We start from the raw sequence: 24,031 nt of genomic DNA on the forward strand, positions 1-24,031 counted from the left end.
CAGAACCCTCTAACACACAAGTAGCTTTAAAGCTCTGATTGGGGGAGGGAGTCCGTGCTTAAACGTCTAAGAAAAATGGATCTCACGCTTCCTTTTAGGAAGTTCAAACAAGAAGTGTTTATCTGGCCTGTGCCTATCTGGCCTGTGCCAGAGACTTACTCTACAGAAAGCTGTTAGGAAAATGAGCATCATTCTTTTCTACAGGTTCTTCCCGTCCCTGGAACGCATGTGAGGACAAAGATACAGCTCATCCAAAAGAGATAGGCTCTTTGCAACATTAATTTTATGATACTGCATATAGATTATCAAAGTTTGAAGAACTACAATACTTAAACTAAAATGCTTCCTGGTGTTTGAGTGACAAATGCCTGTCACCCCAGCATTCAAGAGGTTGAAGCAGGAGACTTTTTGGGCTGTGCTGGCTACATAATGAGACCTGTCTAAACCCCCCACCGTTCAAAGGAAGGCGTTTATTAAGTATTCTTTTAACTCTCTCTGTGTTGATCTTAAAGTCACATAGTAAACAGGAGGTTTACTAGAACACTTATTATGTTTCTAATGTAATTATTTCACGTTGCATCAGATTTTAAATTGCACGTAATGTTCCTGCCACGAGCATGAAAGCAAAGCCCAATGCAGCAATAGAAAGTAAGGGTTGGGACAAGCGTGCGCTGCTCCTGAGTAACAGGAACAGTTTTGCTTTGCTCTGTGAACAGCAAGAACAGAAAAGAAGAAAGGAAGGGCTAGGCTTTCTAAGTTATCAGCCTGGCTATTCAAATCCACTATTTAAAAGGTCTGAAGCTTTTGCCCCCTTTCTCACACTTTTCCTTTTTCCCTTTGTGGCTGATGCTCAGGATTGAACCTGGGGCCTCATGAATGCTACACAACCATCAAGCTGTTTCTTTTCCCCTTTTCAGTTGCTTCCAAATTACAGAATCCAGAAGCTGAGATTCTATCTCCCAGGCTTACCAGTTTCTAGGGCCACTTGGTTCTCACTACTGTCAGGGCCTTAGCATTCTAACCACACTTAAGCTTTGAGGGATGGATGTGCGGTTGGGGAAACGCAGAGGGCAGTATTTACTTCTTCTGTCAACATCTATCCAGCCAGTGTAGCTGCCTGTGTTGTGTCGATGCTATGCTTCCATGAGTGTCAATGACTGACAAGCTCTCCGACACGCTACCCCACACCACCAGCTACTGTATGTGCTTTGTTGCTTTGAGGCGGTAAAACAAGGCTTTGCTGCAGCTCTCTGCTTTGAAGAGCTTTGTTTGTTTTTGTGACAGGATATCCTGCAGCCCTGGCCCCAAATTCACAGTATTGCTGAGGATAACCTTGAACTCTTGACCCTCCTGCCTCCACTTCCCCAAGGGTTAGGACTACAGGTATGTACCACTGTAACATGAGAGGGCCTGCTTGCTGGGGTATCTGTCCTGCCCGGTACCCCACAACTGGCAAGCCCCAAAGAAAATCACACAGAGATCTCCATAAGCTATAAAACTGATTGGCCCATTAGCTCAGGCTACTTATTAGCTCTTGTAGCTTATGTTAGCCCATTATTTTTATCTATGTTAGCCACACGGCTCAGTACCTTTCTCAGCGGGGCAGCTTACATCTTGCCTCTCTGGTGGTCTGGGCAGAACTGCGGAGGGAGCTTCCTGCTTCCCAGAACACTCCTGTTCTCATCGCCCCTCCTCTACTTCCTGTCTGGTTGACCCACCTATACTTCCTGCCTGGCCAATCAGCGTTTATTTAAAACATGATTGACAGAATACAGACACCCGCACCATACCACCATACCAGGCTTCAAATAAAACCTTTTGAATATGGTTGGCCTATTTGAGGGCCTCTGCATCAGCTCCTGCCTTCCGGTTCCTGCCCTGCATGAGTCCTATCCTGACTTCCTTCATTGATAAACAATGATGTAGACATGTAAGTCAAATAAGCCCCTTCCTCCCCAAGTTGCTTCAGTCATGGTATTTCATCACAGCAATAGTAAGCCTAACTTACTATTAACTAAGACAAGTTGTTACCAGAATAACGGGGTATTGCTATGACAGACCAGACCATATTGTATTGGGTAGGATTGTGTCTTCAGCCTAGAAGTCATTTATTTCAGAGCTCAGTCAGCGGTTCTACTGGAGCTCTGAATATAAGAATGTTTAGAGCAGTGTACAGGATGGAGATCTGGCTGGTGAAGTTTCAGAGGGAAGCAAAGCAAAGATTCAGGAAATTTATGTAAAGAATCTGTGGGTTCTGGTCAGCTGGGGATGAAGAATCAGGAGTGATTAGCAAAAGACCAGAACCACTAAAGCAAAACCTTTGTTTTACTGGGATCATCAGTGCTGGTCAGCTGAAACTGAGAAATTCGCAGTAATTAAGAAGAGACAGACCAGTGCCAGGCGGTGGTGGCGCATGCCTTTAATCCCAGCACTCGGGAGGCAGAGGCAGGTGGATCTCTGTGAGTTCGAGGCCAGCCTGGTCTACAAGAGCTAGTTCCAGGACTGGCTCCAAAGCAACAGAGAAACCCTGTCTCAAAAAACCAAAAAAACAAACAAACAAACAAAAAAAAAACCAAACCAAAACAAAACAAACAAAAAAGAAGAAGAAGAGACCAGCATCACCAAGGTGAAATCTTCAGGGAAATGTTTCCAGAAAGCACAGGGAAGCTGTGTTCCAGAGGCGGCCAAGGTTGTACCTCATGTTGGCAGCCAAATTTGGTAGTGTAAGCATCACCTAGGTAGTACTTGTTTTAAAGGCATGAAGGGGTCATGGAGCAGTGAAGGTTTGGCACTGTGAGAGGCCAGAGGAGAACACTGGTGAAGACACAGCCTCAGTAGCAGACGAATAACCAAAATTCTGGGCTTCAAATTGTGTTTTCTAGTTTAGCAGACATGTGTGTGAATAGAACCAATCGACAGGCAACCGTTCCTGTCTATGAGACCCAATAATCACGGGCAAAGGGAGAAAACCAAGTCACCACGCACCTCTGCTCAGCTAACTTCCACTCATTTCTGAGCAGAGTGCAGAACCCTACTCCTCCTGAAAAGCCACATATCTGGCCTTTCAGTATAATTAGCAGATGAAAGGGGGTCTCATCCTCCTCCTCCTGAATTTTCAAGTAGCACTTAAGCCTCTAGCAAAGATCACTGTAAGAGGAAGAGGGGTTTGTGGCCCGCCTGCCTGGTGCCAGTAGGTACTTTTTAAAGAATGGCTCTGTCGCTTCTCGGCCTTGTGATTCACAACAGGGTAAAGGATGGCACAGAGCAATAGGCCTGCTGGAGGAGGCCACTTGATCCGGCTGCTCAGCCCCGAAATAATGTGTCTATGATTTCTAAGCTTTTCTAGGTTTTACATGGATTTAGTCCACCATGTTGTTGCGCCCATTTGTTGTAAGGGGTGGGGGCAACTCGTTGGTTCCCAGCTGCTTAGCTCCAAAATAATCACACAGAAACTGTATTAATTAAATCACTGCTTGGCCCATTAGCTCTGTCTTTTTATTGGCTAACTCTTACATATTAATTTAACCCATTTCTATTAATCTGTGTATCACCATGTGGCTGTGCCTTACCGGCTAACGTTCCATCTGACTCCAGTGGGCTACATGGCTTCTCCCTCACTCCACCTCCTTTCTCCCAGCATTCCGTTTAGTTTTCCCTGCCTACCTAAGTTCTGCCCTATCATCAGGCCAAGGCAGTTCCTTTATTAACCAATCCAATACTCCTCTCTAGACAAATGCTATCCAATTAAGGTGCTACTTACATTGGTGTTGACTTATAGAAAGATTCTGGGTAGGACCGCCTGCCATCTACTTTGCCGTTGGAGGAGTATGCCATTGGACTGTCCACTCTCTCTGCATAGTCAGATGGCGGTGGAGGCATGTCTTGTGTGCCTGCAGACACATTTTTAACCTAGGGAGAAAAACAGCCCAAGAGACCATTTACTCATAATCGAATAAGTTAAAGAAATAGGGTAACAGGCAAATGGATCTAGAAAACATCATATTGAGTGAGGTAACCCAGACCCAGAAAGACAAATATCATATAAACTCACTCATAAGTGGCTTTTAGACATAAAGCAAAGAAAAACCACCCTACAATTCACAATCCCAGAGAACCTAGAACCTAGACAACAATGAGGACCCTAAGAGAGACATAAATGGATCTAATCTACATGGGAAATAGAAAAAGACAAGAGCTCCTGAGTAAACTGGGAGTGTGGGGATCATGGGAGAGGGTAGAAGGGGAGTGGGGAGGAAGGTAGGGGAGTGGAGAAAAATATATAGCTCAATAAAAACAATAAAAAATTCAAGAAAGATATTTGAAAAAATAAAATCGTTACATCATTACTAATAATAATAAAAAAAAGAAATGGGGGAAAAGCCAGGTGGTGATTGTACACGCCTTTAATCTCAGAACTGGGGAGGCAGAAGCAGGTGAATCTCTGTGAATTCAAGGCCAGCCTGGTCTACAAAGCAAGTTCCAGGACAGCCAGGGCTACACAGAGAAACCTGTCTTGAGAGAAGAGGGTGGGGGAAGAAAGAAAAAAAAAATCCTTTAGATCCAATTGATCTTTTGGATTATTCTGCTATTTTATACCCTCCGATTATTATCAACATCTATATAGGATGCGTCTTTGCAATAGGGGCCCTTCTACCTTGTGTTCTCTGCTATGAGAGTACTCAGTGACTTCCTTCACTGTTTCCTACTCAGGGTTAGAAAGGAATGGAATCATTTCCCTCTGAAAGTGGAATTCAGGGCCACAGCCAAGGCAGCAGGTGGGTTTCCAGGGAGTGTACTTAGATTCCACCGCAGGAGGCCGGGGTGGGAGCCATTCTTGGCTCCCAATGAATTTCTTACAACAGAACATAACACTCTCTCAGGCAAATGCTTTGCCAAGTCAAAGGCCTGCCCTTACTCTAGAGACCTCATCAGAACTATAAAAGGCTTCCTTTTATTCAAAGTCCATCTTCATTTCTCCAGGATCCACTCCCCTCCCTTACCCCTCCAGCATGAACTTTATCTGAGCCCCAGGCCTTTCAGAGGTGCTGCCTGAATGCCCTTCCCCCCCTTCTTTGCCTGCTAATCCCTCAAGATTTGCTCCGAATCTTGGTTCAAGTGCAGCCAGCTCCTGGGGGCCTGCAGGGTGAGGCACAAATCTCTATCCCCCCCACATCTATCTCCGTAAACTTCCAGTCAGAGCGCCTATTCACTGCCACGCAGTGGCTTACTCATGCCAAAGGCTCACTCACTTATCTCTAACTCCTGTTTACAAGCTACCAACACAGACTGGGCTGCTAACAATGCTCAACCAGCAGGCCATTTTCTAGGCACAGTCTTACAGGTATGACACCTCTCTCAGAAATGAGGAAGCTGTGGCTCAGGGGATCGGATAACTTTCCCAAGGACCTAGACCCAATAAAAATGGTAATGTGTGCAGCTGGCTGTTGAGTCTGCAAGCCCTGTTCAGTGTCTACACAAGTCAGAGGCCCAGAGACTGACCTTCAAAGTGAACCTGAGTTCACACAGAGGAAGGAGAACACCAACTCCCACAGACTGCCCTCCGAGTTACGCACATAGGCTGTGTCACAAGCGCGCCCCCAGATGCACACACAGATATACAAATAAATAAATGTAATAAAAAGAAGCTCAGAGCTTGCTATAAATAGATTGCCTGGGGAACTAGAGGTAAAGAAAGTAGAACAAAAATACAAATTAAGATCTGTCTTGGGAGAAGCAAAGCTCAAGAGTCATCATTCTCAGGGCTAAATGTTGGCCTTGCTTCCCCACAGCTGCCCGTGGCAAGCCCTGAACCATGCACTCCGGCAAGCCCTGAACCGTGCACTCCACAGCAGCCTGCAGCAAACCCTTGGCCAAGTCTCCACTGCAGGGTCTTCACGCATGAAAAAAGATCAGAGAAAGGAAATGGAAATCCACCCGCAGAGTCCAGCCAACCAAGGAATGCCTGCCGCAGACTTGCTCTTGAGATTAAGTGGAAAAGCTTATCTCAGAAACATACCTCACACAAACAAGTTTTAAAGAATGGAATAATTAATTTTTGGAGGTTCACAGGGTACCCCAATACAAGAAGAAGAACTGTATCTGGCCATAAAGGGACACGCCTTTAATCCCAAGCACTTGGGAGGCAGAGGCAGGTAGATCTCTGCAAATTCAAAGCCAGCCTGACAACCAGGACTGTATAGTAAGACCCTGTGCTTCCCACTTCCCCCAAAAGAACCTGTTCTGAAATGTCAAAATACAATATATTATTTCAAAGATCCATACAAGAAGTAAGTATAATGAGGACAAATTTTAATCAAAATTTAATTATACTCATTAGAAGGATGACAATTATGTCACCTGCGAACAAAGCCTTGTGACTTCATTTAGCCCTCCCCCTTCTCCCTCCTAGAGTTAATGAAAACACCCTGCACCCTGTGGAATACCAGAAGGAAAACAAGCAGAAGCTACAAGCTCACATGTAGCCAATCTAGCAATGCCACAAAAGTCATCAACTTCTATGGAGGAAAGGGAACTTCATCTGTTGAGTGTCTCTCACGTGCCAAACAGCCTAATCAGGTTTATTCGGACTACCTAGGTAGAAAGGATATTAACATTTTCTGAGGAGGAAACTGAACTAAACCTGCTCGGGGTAAAACAGAGGCGAAATGACTGCTGTGGAATCCAAACCTGTCCCTTCTCACTACGAGCTGTTCCCTTGTAGCTCAAGATGCCCGTCCGTCCTCGTCCATCCTCGCTGCCCTCCTCGAACAAAGGAAGCTCGTTCTTAGGGTAGTAAAGTCGCTGTGCACTAGTGAGATGCAAAGATGAAACCTCTACTTGTCTAACTTTGTGAGAGCGGTAAATTTTTACACAGAATTTAGTCACTAGTGATTGTGAGAAATCCACCCTCAGATGGTTCTCTTCCTGCTTGGTAGGAGACAGAGAAAACCCTGCACGGAGAGAAGCAGGCTAATCTCAAAGGGCCATCTCCAGTTTTACAGCCTGCCCAACCCACCTTCATGGGTGACTATCTTTACAAGGTCTCAACAGTAAGTGGTCCAACTTGTTTTTCCTGTTTCCTGGTGTTTTATTTTATACCTGCAGATGCTCACCCCTGAAAAAGCTCAAAATGCCTCTCAAAGTTCTTTTCCTATTTCTTTTTTCACTTTGGGTTTGTTTGAAATGTTCCCATGTGAACCAATCCCACGAATTAAGAGTCCAACAGACCAAGTTGGAATGACAGATTGGTCTAAGTTGCTCAGCTGCACAAAGGCCTTTGCTCAGCAGCAGTGGCAGGTTGCCCAAAGAAACTGTCCATGTATCAACAAAGGCAAATTCTAAGTCACTGGGTTATCAGAGCTTTGGAAGCAAGTCAGGGGCTATTAGAAGTTTGGAAGCACTCAAGGTGGAGAAACCACCTTATTCTCACTGAGTGAGCCTTATTGGTTATTCAATCCATGGCTGCTTGCTGTGGAAACAAATCCTGGTGAAGGCTGTACCTTAATACAGAGGCACTTCAGGCGATGGCTCTTTCACAGGAGAGCTGAAAAGCCAGAAATATCCCTGAGTCAGCCATCACCTGATGTCCCAAATACCCTTCAGTGTCCTTCAGTTTACTACAGTACAGTACACAAAGTATGTCGTGGTGCAGGGAGGACTTCTGCCTACATTAACTCAAAGGCTAAACAGCCCTGCAGTGTAATCGTTGTGGCTAGACTTCGGGGGAGCAGGCGTTCTCAAATCATGCCCAACCCCATTCCAAACCCACTAAATCGGAAACCAGGGGGTGGGGCAGAGTAAACTGCTCTAACAAGCCCTCCAGGGGATTCTGAAGGCAGCGAGGGGGAGGAGAGCCTCTGCTGTGGTACAGACGCTCTGTTCTGCAGACAGTCATGTCCTGTTTAGATCATTACACCTATCCGCATGGCTGGGCTTCGAAACATTAACTCTTGGTGCTGGAAATCTAGGAATCCCAGCTTTCAGAGAACCACTAAAGCACTCTCCAGCTCTCACACAAGCTCTCCCTCCTCCTCCCACAGACCTCCAGAAAACAGGCTCCCCGAAGAACGCTCTGCCCTTTCTGTACTCCAACCTCTCTCCATTCACAATGGAGCTGGAGCAGTCAGGGTCTACTGTACCACTCCACTCGCCAGAGAGGCTGCTGCTACTTCCGTTACCCTCTGTTCCACCAGAGACCATGACCACCATGTCATCTTTTCCACAGTGAGAGTCTACTATAGCAGTGGTAGAGCCAAGAATGCTGTACTGAGCAAGAGTGAAAAAGCTATTCAAGTATTGTCAGTTGTCTGATGCTGATGACCAGTCATGCCTAGTCACTCCAGCCTGGCCATGCTCATCTGTCTCCCACTATGGACTTCTGCATGCTGCTGGGAGGTGACATAGCAAGCCTTAAAAAAAAAAAATCTGTTTTCACTGAAAGATTGTAGCAGGGTAGATAGGACTAAGTCACACCGCAATGATACATTTATGTACTTAAATCTTGGATACTCTTACCCACGCTGTTACTGTTATGATTACTGTCCTAACTGAAATGTATTGGGTGTACATGTATTCAGTATATTTCTTACTTATGATTTCGATGTACAATTATTTTATCAGGATATAACCCCCAAATAAAATTAAGGCATATCAGTGCATATGTATAGTTTACTGTATGTCAAATAAACTTCTTTGAAGCCGTTTTTAAAAATTTTTGAGTATAATTACATTGGCTAGCCTTTCATTGTTACACCAGCTTAACTATGGATGGAACTTTGATTTTCCGTGTTTAGAGAACTAACCTATTCTATTAAAACCCTCATTAGAAGTCAAGGACACAGAAAGCTATTCTGGTATGATCACAGGCAACAAGGTGTGACCGCACAAATCCTGCCCCAACTCTAGACTTAAAAAAAAAAACAAAACTCTTCTGTCAAAAATTTTAAGTTATAAAATTCAAACCCAAGTCATTTTGATGCCCTCCACTAGAGAGTTTGAGTGAGCAGCATCCTAAGCCCATCTGTCGCCACAGGCAACCATCATTATCACTGAAGAGTGCCTGCCTCTCAGATCTTCATCGTCCTCATGAGACCCGTTGCAGATTCTTTAACTACAACGGGAAAACCTGAAACTCGGCTCTGAATTTCAATTGCCACTTCATTAGATAATGTAGCAATAAAAACTGATCTCAAGGCCAGGCGTGGTGGCACATACCTCGGAAAAATTAAAAATTAAACAAGAACTGATCTCAAGCACATGTTCATAGTGAACTTTTAAATATTTACCATTGAAGTGTAAACTTTTCCCAAGCCAGTGGTGTTGTATTTATCCAGAACGTGAATACGCATTTAATACTCATTTTCCTATAGTTGTAACTGTCTAAGACTGCAGGCTTGGTAAAGGGATTTGAATGGAAAAACAAGCATGAATGAGTCCGTCTTTGGAGTCAAGGGTGCTAGACCTTCTCAACTCAACACTAACAGCCATAGCCGAGTAGTCCCTCCTCTGTCACTATCGATCCCTTAGAGCATAGTGCTTGCTCTCATAAAGAGGCAGAAAGGGATCAGAGGAACATGGTGGCCTCAATAAGAGAAGCCAACAGACACATTCCAACCTACTCAGAAGCTCGTAAGCTATTTAAATTGCACCCTGAACTTACACCTGCTCAGATGACTCCATAGAACACAAAGGAGAAATCGCAATTAATTCAAGTAGCATACATATAGTGCATATTGTCCTCAGCATCATTTTCGTAGACACTCTTTTCTCGTTCTACACAAAAGTCACACATACCATGTGGCCACAGCAGGTTAGTGCAAGGAGGCCGTATGACCCAACCGAACTCGGTCACAGTCCCTTCCCAGTCTGTTTGAGAGAAATAGTATGAAGTACTCAAGCTGGATACCGCGACACATATGATCCCAGCACTTGGAAGGTAGAAACAGGAGGATCATAAAGTCAAAGTCATCCTTAGCGACCTGAGCTACATACAACCTTGTAAAAGAAACAGAAAAACAATCTCAAGGACTCAAGTGTCTGCTTTTTGCCTGTGTTCCCAAGAAGTGAGGCCTACCCCAGCAGGAAGAGATCAAGGTGAGCTCACAAATCCTAAGGACCTTAAGAAAGCCCCTGGTTTCAGCTGTCAGTGGTACACAGCCTCACCCTTGCCCATTGAGGCTAAGCTGTTTCAACTCTTTCTAAGGTTTCGTGTGTTTTAAATAAAATCTTTTTACCTAAGCGAATTCAATTGTTTCTGCCACCTGTCACCAGGACATCAAAATTCTTCTCTCTGTTGTCAGTTATTTTCCTTCCCAAATCCCTGAAGTTAAACAGCCACACTTTTAATCAGCTACATCCTACACTAGAATGAGAGGCAGACGAAATAACTGCACAAAGAAATGGAGATGTAAAGGTATTCCACCTGCTTGCCAGGGAATGCTGGAATCAGAGATGTCCACAAAGAACCAGGCAGTCTCTCCAACCAAACATGTGGGTTAAAGATACCAGAATTCATCTACCTAAAAGCAGACATAGGATCAGAATTCACAATAATTCCCTAATATACCGCTTACTTCCATAAGAAGTACAAAAGCCAACATTACACTCCAGGACTGGAAGGAAGGGAGGGGGCCCTAAGATTCCCACTACTCCATCTATCTAAGAACTGAAGCCCACAGCTAGGGGTCTGCTTTGCCTACTGATGACACACAAACTCTCCAGAGCCTGGTTTTCTGTATGCTCATGTGTAGGAAAATAATCTCAATTATTAGTGAGGAAACGCATTAAAGACGCAAGAACATTTGAGGGCTCCTTTTGGTTGTTGATTTTTTTTTCTTTCAGGTGGGCCTCACTGTGTTGTTCAGGCTGGCCTTCAACTCCTGGCTTCAAGTCTTCTTCCTGCCTCCATCCCCTCAGGAACCTGAACTGTAGGTGGCAAACTGACCCAGTCCCCAGTTCATCACCAACACTGAGAATCACCTCCCTCACACAATCTGGACAGTGGTGGAGAAGGAACATGTCCCCACAGCTGAGGTGAGGGAGGCACTTGGGCTTGCCATATCTACAATGCTTAGTCAGTCGCACATGACACACGCATGTCAAACAGGGAGCTCAGACTATCCCGTGCCTCATAAAAGGTGCCCTTTGCTCCCATCAAAACTCTTAGAAGAATCAAGATATCAGAGACACTGCTTGGGTTTTTCCTACCTCAACAGTTGCTAAAATGTAAAGTAGAAAGAAAACACACACATATACACATGTATATAAACAAAGACAATCGTGATACACTTCTTCTGTTGATAGACAAACATTATAAATTCTAACAGGGCCAGGTGGTAGTGGTACACTCTGGGAGGCAGAGGCAGGCAGATCTCTGTGAGTTCAAGGCCAGCCTGGTCTACAGAGTGAGTTCCAAGACAACCACGGCTACACAGAAAAATCCTGTCTTGAAAAACATTAATAAATAAATAAAAATCGCGTCTAACAGTATCAAGATAGTAAGTGGGCAAGCTTTGGAAGACATTTGTCATTATTTTATAAAATAGTGCGCTCACAAGCTCTTCACCCCAGGAGTTCCACGCTTAGGTACAGAGCCAAGAGAAATTTGCACAAACATGGGTGAGTCGCGAGGTTCGTAGCAAGAGCACTGGTGTTTGTGTTCTGCATTGTGGCAGTGCTGTGGATCACACGCACACACACACATGCAGCGCACCGGGCACTCTTCACAGCCGAGCCATACAGTGCCAGTCTAGCAATGCTGCTCTTAATAACACAGCAGCCCACCAACAAGAGCTAGAGAAACCGCCATGAAACTGTGGAAAACAGGGGCTCGGACTGTTGCCTCTAGATAAATACAACAATGTGGATGAACCTCATCGATCTAGTATTGAATTTAAAAAGGCAAGTGATAAGACAATCCATATCCATACAAGGATAGACACACACACACACACACACACACACACACACCTCACACACCGCCCAGCTCTCCTTACAGGCAGATGTGAGAAAGTTGATGAGAAAGTACAATATATATATGGACTAGCATAATGTGATGCTATTATTGTAATTCTTGGCCAGGAAGGTGTATCTCCAATTATGAAACAAAGTAACAAGAACACTGTGCATGTACGAAAGACAACAATATAACGAACCAAGAACTGTATTCATGTACTTCTGTGGGCCTGAAGCCCCAGTAGAAACAAAACAAACCCAAGTAAAAGGTGGTCCCAAGAACGGGAAATAGTTTCAAGTCAAGCTTTGTCACAGACTCTGTGACCCGATATCTGTGAATGAAAAAGCTGTCCGCTGATACAACTCAGGTTCAACACCAATCTTCTCTATTTTCTAACATTTTCTTGTTTTGTTTTGTTTTTCGAGACAGAGTTTCTCTGTAGTTTTGGAGCCTGACCTAGAACTAGCTCTGTAGACGAGGCTGGCCTCGAACTCACAAAGATCCACCTGCCTCTGCCTCCCAAGTGCTGGGATTAAAGGCATGCGCCACCAAAGCCCAGCTCTCTAACACTTTCTATACGCGCCATGAGACAATGATATGCTGGCTTTTCCATGAATGCTCTGGCCAAAATGTGTTCATAAAAGGGAAGAATAGAAGAAACCAACTTTCACCTAAAAAAATGAAGACTTTTAGGAGATACAAGTTCAGTGTAAGTACTTGATCATGTGGGACAAGTTAAGTTATAGCTTATTTCCTACTGTAATGGGTGAGTGAGCTTCACAGGCTAGGAGCTGGCTCAGTGTACCGCACTGGTCTAGTACATATAAGGATCCAGGTCCCAATCCCACAGAGCACAGCAAGAGGAAACGCTAAAACTCAGGACGGAACAAAGCACAGCAGAAACCACAAAGGAACAGACAGGAGGATCTAAGAACATAAAAAGCGAGAGTCCTGTCAATCACACTTCAAAAAACCAGCCTTAAAAGAACACTGATGACAAAGGAGAGAGACGTCAAGAATCTGGAAATGTAGCATGCAGCATTAACATAGTAAGCCTTACATGAGAACGGCGGGAAGACAAGACAGAACAAGCCAAACGAAAGCCACGCTATGTATGTGATAAGATCACGAATGGCAGACAAACCCACTTAATCACAAAATGGTTTTAATGAAACTCACAAAATTGACAGGAATTGAAGACTGATGATATCTGATATCCAGACCAGGAAAAGGTACTGAAGATGATCAATTCCACAGGTGATAAGTTGGCGGACTGTGGAGAGCTTGCAAAACCAAGGCAACTGGAGACAGGTGCTCAGAGACAAACGCTGGCACGGATATGGGGTAAAGGGGATCCTTGCACGGTTGTTGGGAAGTAAAGCAGTACAGTCATATAGAAAACAACATGGAAGCTCCTAAAGCCTCACAAACAGAACCACGGCACGGTCCAACAAACACACTTCTGGATTATTAAAAAGGACACCTGCACTTCCACACCCACTCCCCTGTATTCACAACCTCAAGAAATCTAAATGGGACTGGAGAGACGAAGGCTCAGCAGTTAAGAGAACAGCTGCTCTTCCAGAGGACCTGGGATTCCCATCACCCACACAACATCTGTTACTCCAGTTCCAGGGAACCTGACCACCTCTTCTTGCCTCTGCGGGTACTAGGCATGCATATGGTGCACAGCCATGCATGCAGGCAAAGCACACATATGCATAAAAGATTATAATAAAATGTTTTTAAAGAAATTCAAATAGCCTATGGGTCCATCAACTACTGAATGAATTAAGGAAAATGTGGTACAGGGGCTGCAGAGACTCAGTAGTTAGGAACACTCCTGTTCTTCCAGGGAATCTGAGCTCCATGCCCAGCACCTGCATCCAGTGCCTTCATACACCCTCCTCAGGAACACACACAACCATGCATGCATGCACACAGGCGCACACACACACACACACACACACACACACACACACACAAATAAAAGTATGTTTGTTTTATTTGGTTTTGGTTTTTAGAAACAGGGTTTCTGTCCTGGAACTCACTCTATAGACCAGGCTGGCTCAATCTCACAGAGATCATCCTGCCCTTGTCTCCTGAGTGCTGGAATTAAAGGTGTGAGCCACCATACTTCACAAAATTTTATTTCTTTTATACTAAGAACTTATTTCAAATTATCACAAGCAAGAGTCAGTATTTAAAATACCCAAAACTGATAACAGTCTCTGGTTTGGCTTAATGGATGTCCACAAAGAGAATGCTGCCAGCCATAGGGGGTGGGGAGGGATGGGGACGACACATGAAGGATTAGAGAGAGAAAAGAGAAAGGGGAAAATAATGTCGTTTATATTCTAACTTTTAAAGAATTAATTAAAAATCAGAAAAAATGAGTGTGGAAATTAAATCCCACAGTCATACAATTCATAAGTGATGCTGCTATAAACTGATAATTTCTTGACATCTAATGACTCCATGAGCCAGTCGGTGGTGGCGCACGCCTTTAATACCAGCACTCAGGAGGCAGAGGCAGGCGGATCTCTGTGAGTTCGAGGCCAGCCTGGTCTACAAAAGCTAGTTCCAGGACAGGCACCAAAGCTACAGAGAAACCTTTTCTCAAAAAAAAAAAAAAAAAAAAAAAAAAGATACTAATGACTCCATGGGCATACCCTTTAGCCCACTAATACTACAATGGAAAATCTACCCTATATAATTGTAGGCATGTACAAAAGGTATACAAAATAGGTATTATATTCTTACCTCTGCTTGCAATATTAAATGGCAAATTTACCCATCAGCAAACCATGGCATAATCACACCATCTGGCAGCTGTGGGTGGTAAGGAAAATTCACCAAAATATTCCATAAATTAAAACGGGCAAGATAAAAGCAGAAAGTTTCGATAAGCTGGTGGAGGCTTATTTTCACAAAATAAGACAAAGGTGGTGTTCACATACCTGTGATCCTTGCTACTTGGAAGGCTGAGACAGCAGGTTAACAGTTAGATTAAGGCCAGCCTGGGCTATATAAAGAGTTCAAAGCCAATCTGGGCTATATAACAAGACCCTATCTCTTAAAAAAAAAAATTATAAATCAAAACAGGGCCAGTAAGATGGTTCAGCAAGTAAGGGAGCCTGACAACCTGGAGTTCGATCCCTGCAACACACGACAGAAGGAGAGAACAGATCCCTGAAAAGTTTACTTCTGACCTCTACATCCATGCCATGCCATGCCACGTGTATACATACATAAACAAACAAGCAGATAAATAATGAAACCAATAACACCTAAAATAATGAAACAAAACAACAACATAAAAAACTTGAGGGTTTCTATGCTCATGACACCACTCAGCATCTCAGTCACCTCTGTGGTCTGCAAGATGTAGGACTCTCAGCTCCTCTCCAGCACCATGTCTGCCTGCACGCTGCCATGCTCCCCACCATGATGGCTGATGATAATGGACCAAACCCCTGAAACTGCAAGCAAGCCCCCTCAATTAAGTGTTTTTCTTGTAAGAGTTGCTAAGGTCATAGTGTCTCCTCCAATAAAACCCTGACCAAGACAAACAGCATCCACTCCAGTGAGTATAAAGGACAAGGGTGCAAATGTGGGCTTGTTTACAAAGAACAACAGATACAGAAAAGATACCCCCCCAAAAAAAAAAACTCCCTAATAAAGAAACAACATGCAAGAGATGCAGGACTAGGAACTTAGAAAGTTGCAAATGTTCCCATAGGTATGCAAAAGAATCTAGGGAGTGGAGAGTGATCCTAAATCAAAAGAGACGGCAAGATTTCGAATGGTAACAAATTTCCAGACTGATCCCAATTTGCGGGGCATATTAAGTAACACCCACTTTAGTCCCACCAATATACAAGTCCCCTGTTTTAGCACTCCACAATTACTAAGATTCCCATTTTCGCCCAGCACTGGAGATTTAAGGTCCCTTGCACGTATAAAATCAAATTCTAATCCACACCCAGCACAAGCAGTTATATTTTGTTAAGACCAAAGGACAAAGACTACAGAGATTCGCTGCTGCACTTCTCAGGCAGACTGGCAACTCCGGGACAGCGGCCCAAGGGCAGAGAGGAAGCCACTTGAGGAGAATGACACAGAGAGCTGAGAACGAGGAGCAAACGGCTGCATCTGGGGCTGAACTGAAATGTGCAGCTGAGCTCAGTGGAATTAGCTTGGGTAGGCCAAGGAAGATAGCAGAAAAAGACAAATTACTCGAGGCTAAAATACCCAAGTCGCTAATTATAAGGTACTGCCTTTTTTGTGGGTATATATTGGGCTGGGGGTTGAACCCAGGGCCTTCGTCGTGCTAGGCAAGAGCTCTACCACTGAGCTACGCCAGCAGCCAAGAGGATGCCTTTTAAAGAACTAGCTTTCACCTCATCACCACTCCCATGAGTGACTACCTGCTGCCAAGGTATCAAAAGAACTAATAACTGATTAAACCTTCCTGATACTAAATCAGGTGAGAGGCTAAAGTTCACCGTGACTAATATCACAGGTGCTGGGCTCCCTTGAGCTGGTTTATTTATTTATTTTTTTAAAGCTCTCTCGAAACCTTGAGTAAACAAGCCAGCAGTCAGTGAAACAACAGACACACCCAGAAACTCTCAGCAAAACATTGACTTCACAGTCCGTGGTGAACAGTCCTAGTCCAGCCAGAGGTGGCCTCGCCTGGAGCTACAGATGGACCGGACAATTTCCCTCTAAGGCAGCTTCACACCTCACAGAGGAAGTGGCTTCCTAGAGAAGGCAGGGTTAGCACCCATCACTAGCAGCAAATAAGTCACTCCCTTTCTGGCTTTCTTAACATGGCTCTTTTTTTGTCTAAGCTTGCAGATTTCCTAAAAACTCTGGCATTTAGAATGCTAGAGCGAAGAGGACAGTTTATCAGGAACCCAGAGCTCCTTTGAAGCCTTCCTATACCCCATTGCCAGTGGCCACAATAAGCCTACCCTAGCGCCAGCCAGAGTCCAGTATCCACAATTAAGTTTCATAGCCCAAAAAACAATCTGGCTAGAGTCAGATCTAGTGGTAAAGGCCTGAAGTCCTGGCTACTTGTGAGGCCTGCTTAGATTACAGAGTGAGTTCAGGTCCAGCCTGGGCAAGTTAAGAGATGCTATCTCAAAAACAGGAAGTATAAGAATGTGGGAAGATGGCTTAATGGGTAAATCCCTTGCCTTGGAATTGGGAGAATGTAAGTTTAGATCTCCTGAACCCAGATAAAAGCCAAATGCAACAGCAAGTCTATAATCGAAGCTCTTCCAAGGTAAGATGGAGGCAGTCAGGAGAATCCTAGGAAGCCCCAGGGAAAGCCCCTAGCAGATGCAGCACAGACAACACAGACAGACGCTGCCCCAAAGAGGTGAAAGATGTCAGGCAGTCAGCCAGTGCCTGATGTCATCCTCTGACATCCACACAGACAGTGCACAAGTGCATATGTCACACTCACCAGCAGGAACACACACACACAATTCACTACACACGAACTCACAAAGATCAAACAAAAGGAGCAAGCACAGAAACCTACCAATGTAGTGGCAAACAGCTGGTCTAGCACGCAAGCACAAGGCCCTGGGTTCGGTCCCCAGTACCGAAGAAAAAAATATTAAAGAAAAAGTAGAAAAAAAGAAAGTTTCTATAGGTGATCTTCACAGCAACCCAACAGAAACAAAGTCTGTTTCCACACAGAGATTGGCCTGCCTCTACCTCCAGAGTGCTGGGATTAAAGAAGCTTGCCATCTTACTCACCACACACACACCAGCTTGCTTGCTCAGGTTTTTTGTTTGGTTGGTTTGGTTTTTTTCTTGTTTGTTGTTGTTGTTGTTGTTTTTCAAGACAGGGTTTTTCTTTGTAGCCCTGGCTGTCCTGGAATTCTCTTTGTAACCAGGCTGATCTTGGACTCACAGAGATCCACCTGTCTCTGCCTCCAGAGTGCTGGGATTAAAGGCGTGAGCCACCACTGCCCAGCTAAAGGCTGCTAAGATTTGCAGTATATTATCCTCCCTCCTAAAACAGAAACTCCTATAATCTCCGTCTGTCATACTGAAGTATTTGATAGGTAAATGGGATACAGAATGAGTCACTGTGGTTGACCATGTTGCTAATCATGTAACAAGTTGATAAGGTTACCAACAGTGGCCATTCCATTCCCAAAATGCCTCTGCCAAGCTTGACCCCAGCTGCCCCCAACCCTGGGGCAACAATGTTTTCTCTAAAACAGTAAAGCAAAGAAATAAAGGATGGAGAGCAGTTGCTTGCACTTTGTAAAGGCCAAGAGTTCTCTGTGACTTTCTAGGGAGTATTCCTTCCAGAGCCTGGACCTACTCCCTGAAAATAGAAATGAGTTCACCCTTTAAAGAAGTGATTTCCATTTACCAACCTTTTAAAAATTCTGAGCAAAAAAACAAACAACTTATTAAATGTAAAAACACAATAATTCTAAGCATAAAGTTTAACAAAGTACAAAAAAATTAGGGACAGACGCTAGAAATTTAATAAAAGGTTAAAAGTGTTTTGTTCTGTTAACACTTACCCACTCTTCAACATTGGGGGGCTGTTCATCATAAATATGCTCCTTATCCCACAAAATATTGGACTTGTCATACCGGTCCATCTTTCTTCGGGTTTTCACAGCAAAGAAAATGATTAAAGCAAAAGCCACGAGTATCATGAAGCCCAGGACAATGGCTATAGCCTAAAAGGGATGAAAGATAATGACATAATTAATTTTAATTGCTATAAATGAAATCCACTTTCTACTAGGAACTAAAACCCTTACCAAAGGACCTGAGTATTTGTGGCTTAATGGATACAAAACTAAACTTCTACAGATTAGTTTTATCCTTAAAAACTAACCCACACCAACTGGACAAAGCTAGCAAAACACACGCAAAGTGTGCCTGGGTGCGCATAAACATAAAATGGACCCAAACCTAGCAACTTCATGTTCAAACCTGCTTACAGGTAGACCCGTCAGTAACCACTTCAGAGCTCAGGAAATGGGTTCTGGACACTGTGCCTCAGTCACTGTCAGATTTTTATAAAAAAAGCGAAAATAGCTGGTACAGTAATGAAATCAATGGGTTTTTTGTTTGTTTTTTGAGGCAGTGTCTCAAATAGCCCAGGCTAGCCTCAAATTCTCTATGCAGCCGAAGATGATCTTAACCTCTTGGTATTCCTGCCTATTCTTCCCCAGTGCTAAGATTACAGACATATGGCCGGCATCCATGTCTTTCTTCTAAAGGGTTTGAAAATGCTAATTTCAGAAGTGGCTTTACTCAGTCATACCTATAACCCTGTTCACGACGCACGCTTGGCAACTTTTTTACACTCTATGTAAGTTGCACCATCTGTCTTAACAGAAATGATAACACTATGAATCTAACCCACCTATAAATTAGAGCAAATGGACAAATGGGTCCTTCGATCTAGCAAGTTCCTCTGTCTTCAGTGCCTTGTGACGATGAAGCCTCCTCTTGCTGGCTCACCCAGTCTCTGGCAGACGTATTAGGTGGCACACTGGTCTGCGCACGCTTGAGTACGAGACCAGTCCTGGCTATCTACTCACGGCTGACAGCAGACTCTCCTACCCACTGTCTACCTCGCAGTGACATCCTTTTTCAAAGAATATAGGTTTCAAGTAGCCAGAGGATTACGAAGGACCGGAGTGTGGTGAGATAGGCAAACCGATTCTACCAATTCGTAGTCCTCACCACAGACAGGTCTGAACAGTAACAGCAAGCCCTCTGAAACCTACACCAGCAGGGAAAACACTCCGTCTTCAAAATCAAGATAGGCAGACAGTGGAGAAAGTCTAACCCAAGAGAGTGACTCATTCAGGAGAAAGAGTGAGAACTCCGGAGTCAAGAGGAGGGAAAAGGCAGCAGTGGCATTTGTGGTTTAAAGTAATTGAAGTGACTCACAGTTGCCTACAGTCGGGTTTACACCCACGAAGCACATAAAATCACCTGGACGAAAACGTACTAACATTCTGGAAACCACCACACAAAATGGAAAGATATCCTATGTTCATTGATTAGAAGATTTACAATCTCACTGGACAATGATTGCATACGCCTTTAATTCCAGCACTCTAGAAGCAGACGGATCTCTGTGAATTCAAGGCCAGCCTGATCTACAAAGTGAATTCCAAGACAACCAGGGCTACAGAGAAACCCTGTCTTGAAAAATGCACGTTTCCCCACCCCAAGAAAAAGGAAAAAAGAAGAAGACTTAAAATTGCAATAATGACAAAATTCCCCTAAACTGAGCTACAGATTTGGGGCAACACTTCAAAGTCCCAGCAGGTAGCTTGCAAAAACTAAAACTTATCCTAACATGCACAAAGCTACCCTAAAGGATAATCCTAAAACGCAGATAGAAATGCAAGAAACACAGAATCTAGTCAAAATAATTTTAAACAAAGTAAGAGAATCTGTACTCCACAACTTCAAAAACTTACCGTAACAGTAAAGTAGAAAAGACATGTGGTATGGGTGTAAGGGCAGAAACATAGATTAGTGGAATCAAAGGAGACTCCAAAATGTTCACATCTATAACCAATTTTGTGTGTTTGTGTGTACACGCAGTGCAAGCAACAGTGCACTTTCTTGGGTGTGCACGTGGATATACGTGCCTACATACGTGTGTGTCTACGAGGAAAGGTCAAAGGTCAACAATCTTCCTCTATGACTGTTCATTTTAATTTTCGAGAAGCAGACTCTCCATGAACCCGGAGCTTGACATTTCACCTAGACTGTCTGTCCAGTGAAATCCTAGAGTGCCAATTTCTGTATCATCAGCAGTAGGGTTACATGTGTACATCCACCACGTCTGGGGTTCTTGCATGGGTTCTGGGGACCCAAACTCAAGTCCTCATGATTGTGCAAGCATCTACCCACTGAGCCATCTGCAGTTCCAAATGTTTCGAACCCAGGGCCTTGTGCAGAATAAGCAAATTTTCCACCAATGAGCTATAACCATCACCCACACAGTCAACTCATTTGGGACACTGAAAGGAGAAAATCGAAGGGACCAGGGGAGGGAGCTCATATGCCTGCAATTGCAGCACTCAAAAGGCTGCAGCTACAGCAGGATCACAATTTACAGGCAAAGGTGGGCTACACAGTAGGACCCTGGCTCCAAAGAGGGGGATAGAATTAAAAAGAAAAAGCAATTTTTATGGAAACTATTTACTTTCGTTGATAAGATACCATAAACAAAAAGCAACAAAAGAAAAATCAGACAAGAGCCTATCAAAACTAAAGTTCTGTGTAAAGAATATCATAAAAAAAAAACTTAAAAGGGGTGAAGGTAAAATAACAAATATTTATACAAATCATTCATAAGAGTTTATATGCCTATTATAAAGACTAAAAACAGGCCAATTTTAAAAGTAAGTTTTTGAATATACAATGATGATGAATGTTCAATATATACATGAAAATATGCTCAGTATCACTGGCTATCATGGAAAACAAATCAAAATACAAGCAGAGCATAGGAGCACACCCATAATTAAGGCTCAGAATGCTAAAGCAGGAATGCTGTGAGTTCAAGGATGACCTGGGATACATATTAAAACTCTACCTCAAAAAAAAAAAAAAAAAAAAAAAAAAAACAACGAGCCACACACACCCAAAAAGCCACCTACAATGAGGTACCATTTCACACCCATTAGCATGACTAGAATCAGACAGACTGACAATAACAGGCTTTGGTGAGGAAGTGGACGGTTAAGACCCTCACGCTTTTTGAGAGATTGTAAAATGGCTTCTTTCAAAAACTGACAGTACCTCCAAAAGTTAGAGCCACACACAGCTCATCAATTCTCCCTGCAGCTATACTCACAACTCAAGAAATATTAGCAGTCACACAAAAACGTGTGCGTCAAGGATCCTAACAACAGAAGTAACAAACAATGCAGAGGCAGCCTTAATGTTCACAACTGATGGGTAAATAAAATGTGATATATGCTCTTAAATCATTCATCAATAAAAAGAAATGAGGGACTTACACAGGACAAAAGCACAGATTAAAAAAATTAAATTAAATTTTAAAAAAAACCCATCATGCTGAGTGAAAGATGCCAATCATAAGAGACCAGATATTGTGAAAATTCTTAACAACAGAGAACAGGCCAAGCTGGACGGGCAGAGGGCTGCTGCTCAGAGTGGGTCAAAAAAATGGTGAGCAAATGCTAATGGATACAGACATTGCCTCGGGAGACAGTGAAAATGTTCCACAACTGTAAGGATGCTTGCCCAGTTCTGGGACTGCACAACCAAGACTGAGAGGTACTCTCTAAACAGAGATGGTATGTTAACTATGGCTTAACAGTGACATCCAGCCCCTCCCTGGCATTACGGCATTATTAAAAGTAGGGCCTCAGACATTATTTTTAAATGTTCCCATACTCACTATTCTGAGCGTCTCTAATCTCATGGAGAGAAGGATGGATTATGGGAAAGAACAGAAACTACTCATACTACCAGGAGGTGGTGGCGCCCACCTTTCATCCCAGCCAGCCTGGGCTATGGACCGAGTTGAAGGACAGTTAGGGCTGTTACACAGAGAAACCTGTCTTGAAAAACCAACAAACCATTCTTACCTCTTGGGGATCCACCACACAGTAGTGATAGAGATACTGATCCACATAGAGTCCAGTAGCTCCAGTATAGAACTGACTGCAGAGGGCATAGATCTGGGTACCGTACATAGATCCAGAGGCCTGGGCAGTTGGGTTGACCCCCATTATATACACGATTGTTGCAATAAATACCAGGATGCCCAGGATAACGCTGACTATGATCACAATCAAGTAATATCTTCTTGTTCTGGACATTCCAGACCTTACAACACTGGTAACAAATATTACCAAGGAGGCAATGAAGCAAAAGGCTGCCATGGCCAACAGGAAACCTTTGGCTGCCCTTGGATCTGTATACGCTCCATAGCCATAACCATAGCCGTAACCATAGCCATAGCCACTTCCGTAGCTGCCGAAGGTTCCTCCATAAGGGTAGCCTAGGCTACCGCCAAAGACGCCAGTTCCGTAGCCTCTGTCCCAAGCGAGCGTGGAAGCCACACAGGCAAATATGGCGATGCACATGACAATAATAAGCATAGACAGGATCCGGATCACCCCTGGAGGCGACGTCCATTTGTAAAAGTGAAGAATTTCATCTTCCGGGTAAAAGGAGTATGCCGGCTGGGAGAGCATTGGCCGAACGTGCATTTCTCCACCATAGACGTCATTGCTTGGTGCATAATGATTGGGTTTGCTAAAGGGGAAATACAAGATCTGAGATGAAAAACTGCTTGGAATAAAATTAGCCACATGGATGAAACGATTTCAAATGTCCCGCTGAAGACTGAAGGGGCACGGCTGATTCTGCAGGACAAATTTGAGAGGGATTGAGTTTCCTGCTGATACAGACACCACTGGTCTTGGAAACGCACTTGACAATAACTACTCTACGACATTAAAGGGCAATGTAAGGATCATCTGGAAACATGTAAAATGTCAGGTAATGGGGCTGGTGATGTAACTCACTGGTAGAGCCATGTTTGTTTCACTCTCAGTACTGGGAGAGAAAAAAAAAATCTCAGAGGCTGTACATCTTATCAGTGAATTCACAGCATGTGTGGGTGGGACCCACACAGCTTCAGAACAGCGATATCAAGCTTTTTCTTGTCTGTGTGGCACAAGGTAATTGCATTTAAACACAGCGCCCACACCAGCCCATTGGGTGTCCTGGGCAATTCCTAGCAGTCCTGCTCTTCTCAGGACTTAGTCTCTGAAGGCAACTGCTGGAATTACCAGGCAGGTTTATGTTGGGCACTATGCTTGACAGTAGAAAGATCTAAGTTAGAAATGGAAGAAAAAACGAGATGTAGTATTATAGTGGTATATTATTTGTGTTTTAATAAATAAAGCCTGCCTGAAGATCAGTTCAAAGCAGTCCCACTAGTTAGCCGTATAGGCCAAGCAATGGTTGCACACACCTTTAATAACAGCAGCCACACTAGTTAGCCATAGAGGCTAGGTG

The 24,031-nt window shown here is 43.8% G+C and overlaps 1 protein-coding gene across 5 annotated transcripts in view; it reads right to left on the reverse strand.

The window, feature by feature from the left end:
• Window positions 1-24,031, reverse strand: part of Ocln (occludin) — a 49,767-nt gene that overhangs the window by 10,953 nt on the left and 14,783 nt on the right. For all 5 annotated transcript variants that reach the window (XM_085676774.2, XM_048442875.3, XM_048442877.3 and 2 more), the window contains 3 exons: window positions 22,591-23,263; window positions 18,514-18,675; window positions 3,761-3,909 (listed from right to left, as the gene is read on the reverse strand). In XM_085676774.2, coding sequence (XP_085532900.1) covers window positions 3,761-3,909; window positions 18,514-18,675; window positions 22,591-23,263 — 984 coding nt within the window. The remainder of the gene's footprint in view (window positions 1-3,760; window positions 3,910-18,513; window positions 18,676-22,590; window positions 23,264-24,031) is intronic.

This window comes from Myodes glareolus, chromosome 15 (genome assembly GCF_982192425.1).
Source record: "Myodes glareolus chromosome 15, mMyoGla1.1, whole genome shotgun sequence".
NCBI classification, from domain to species: Eukaryota; Metazoa; Chordata; class Mammalia; order Rodentia; family Cricetidae; genus Myodes; species Myodes glareolus.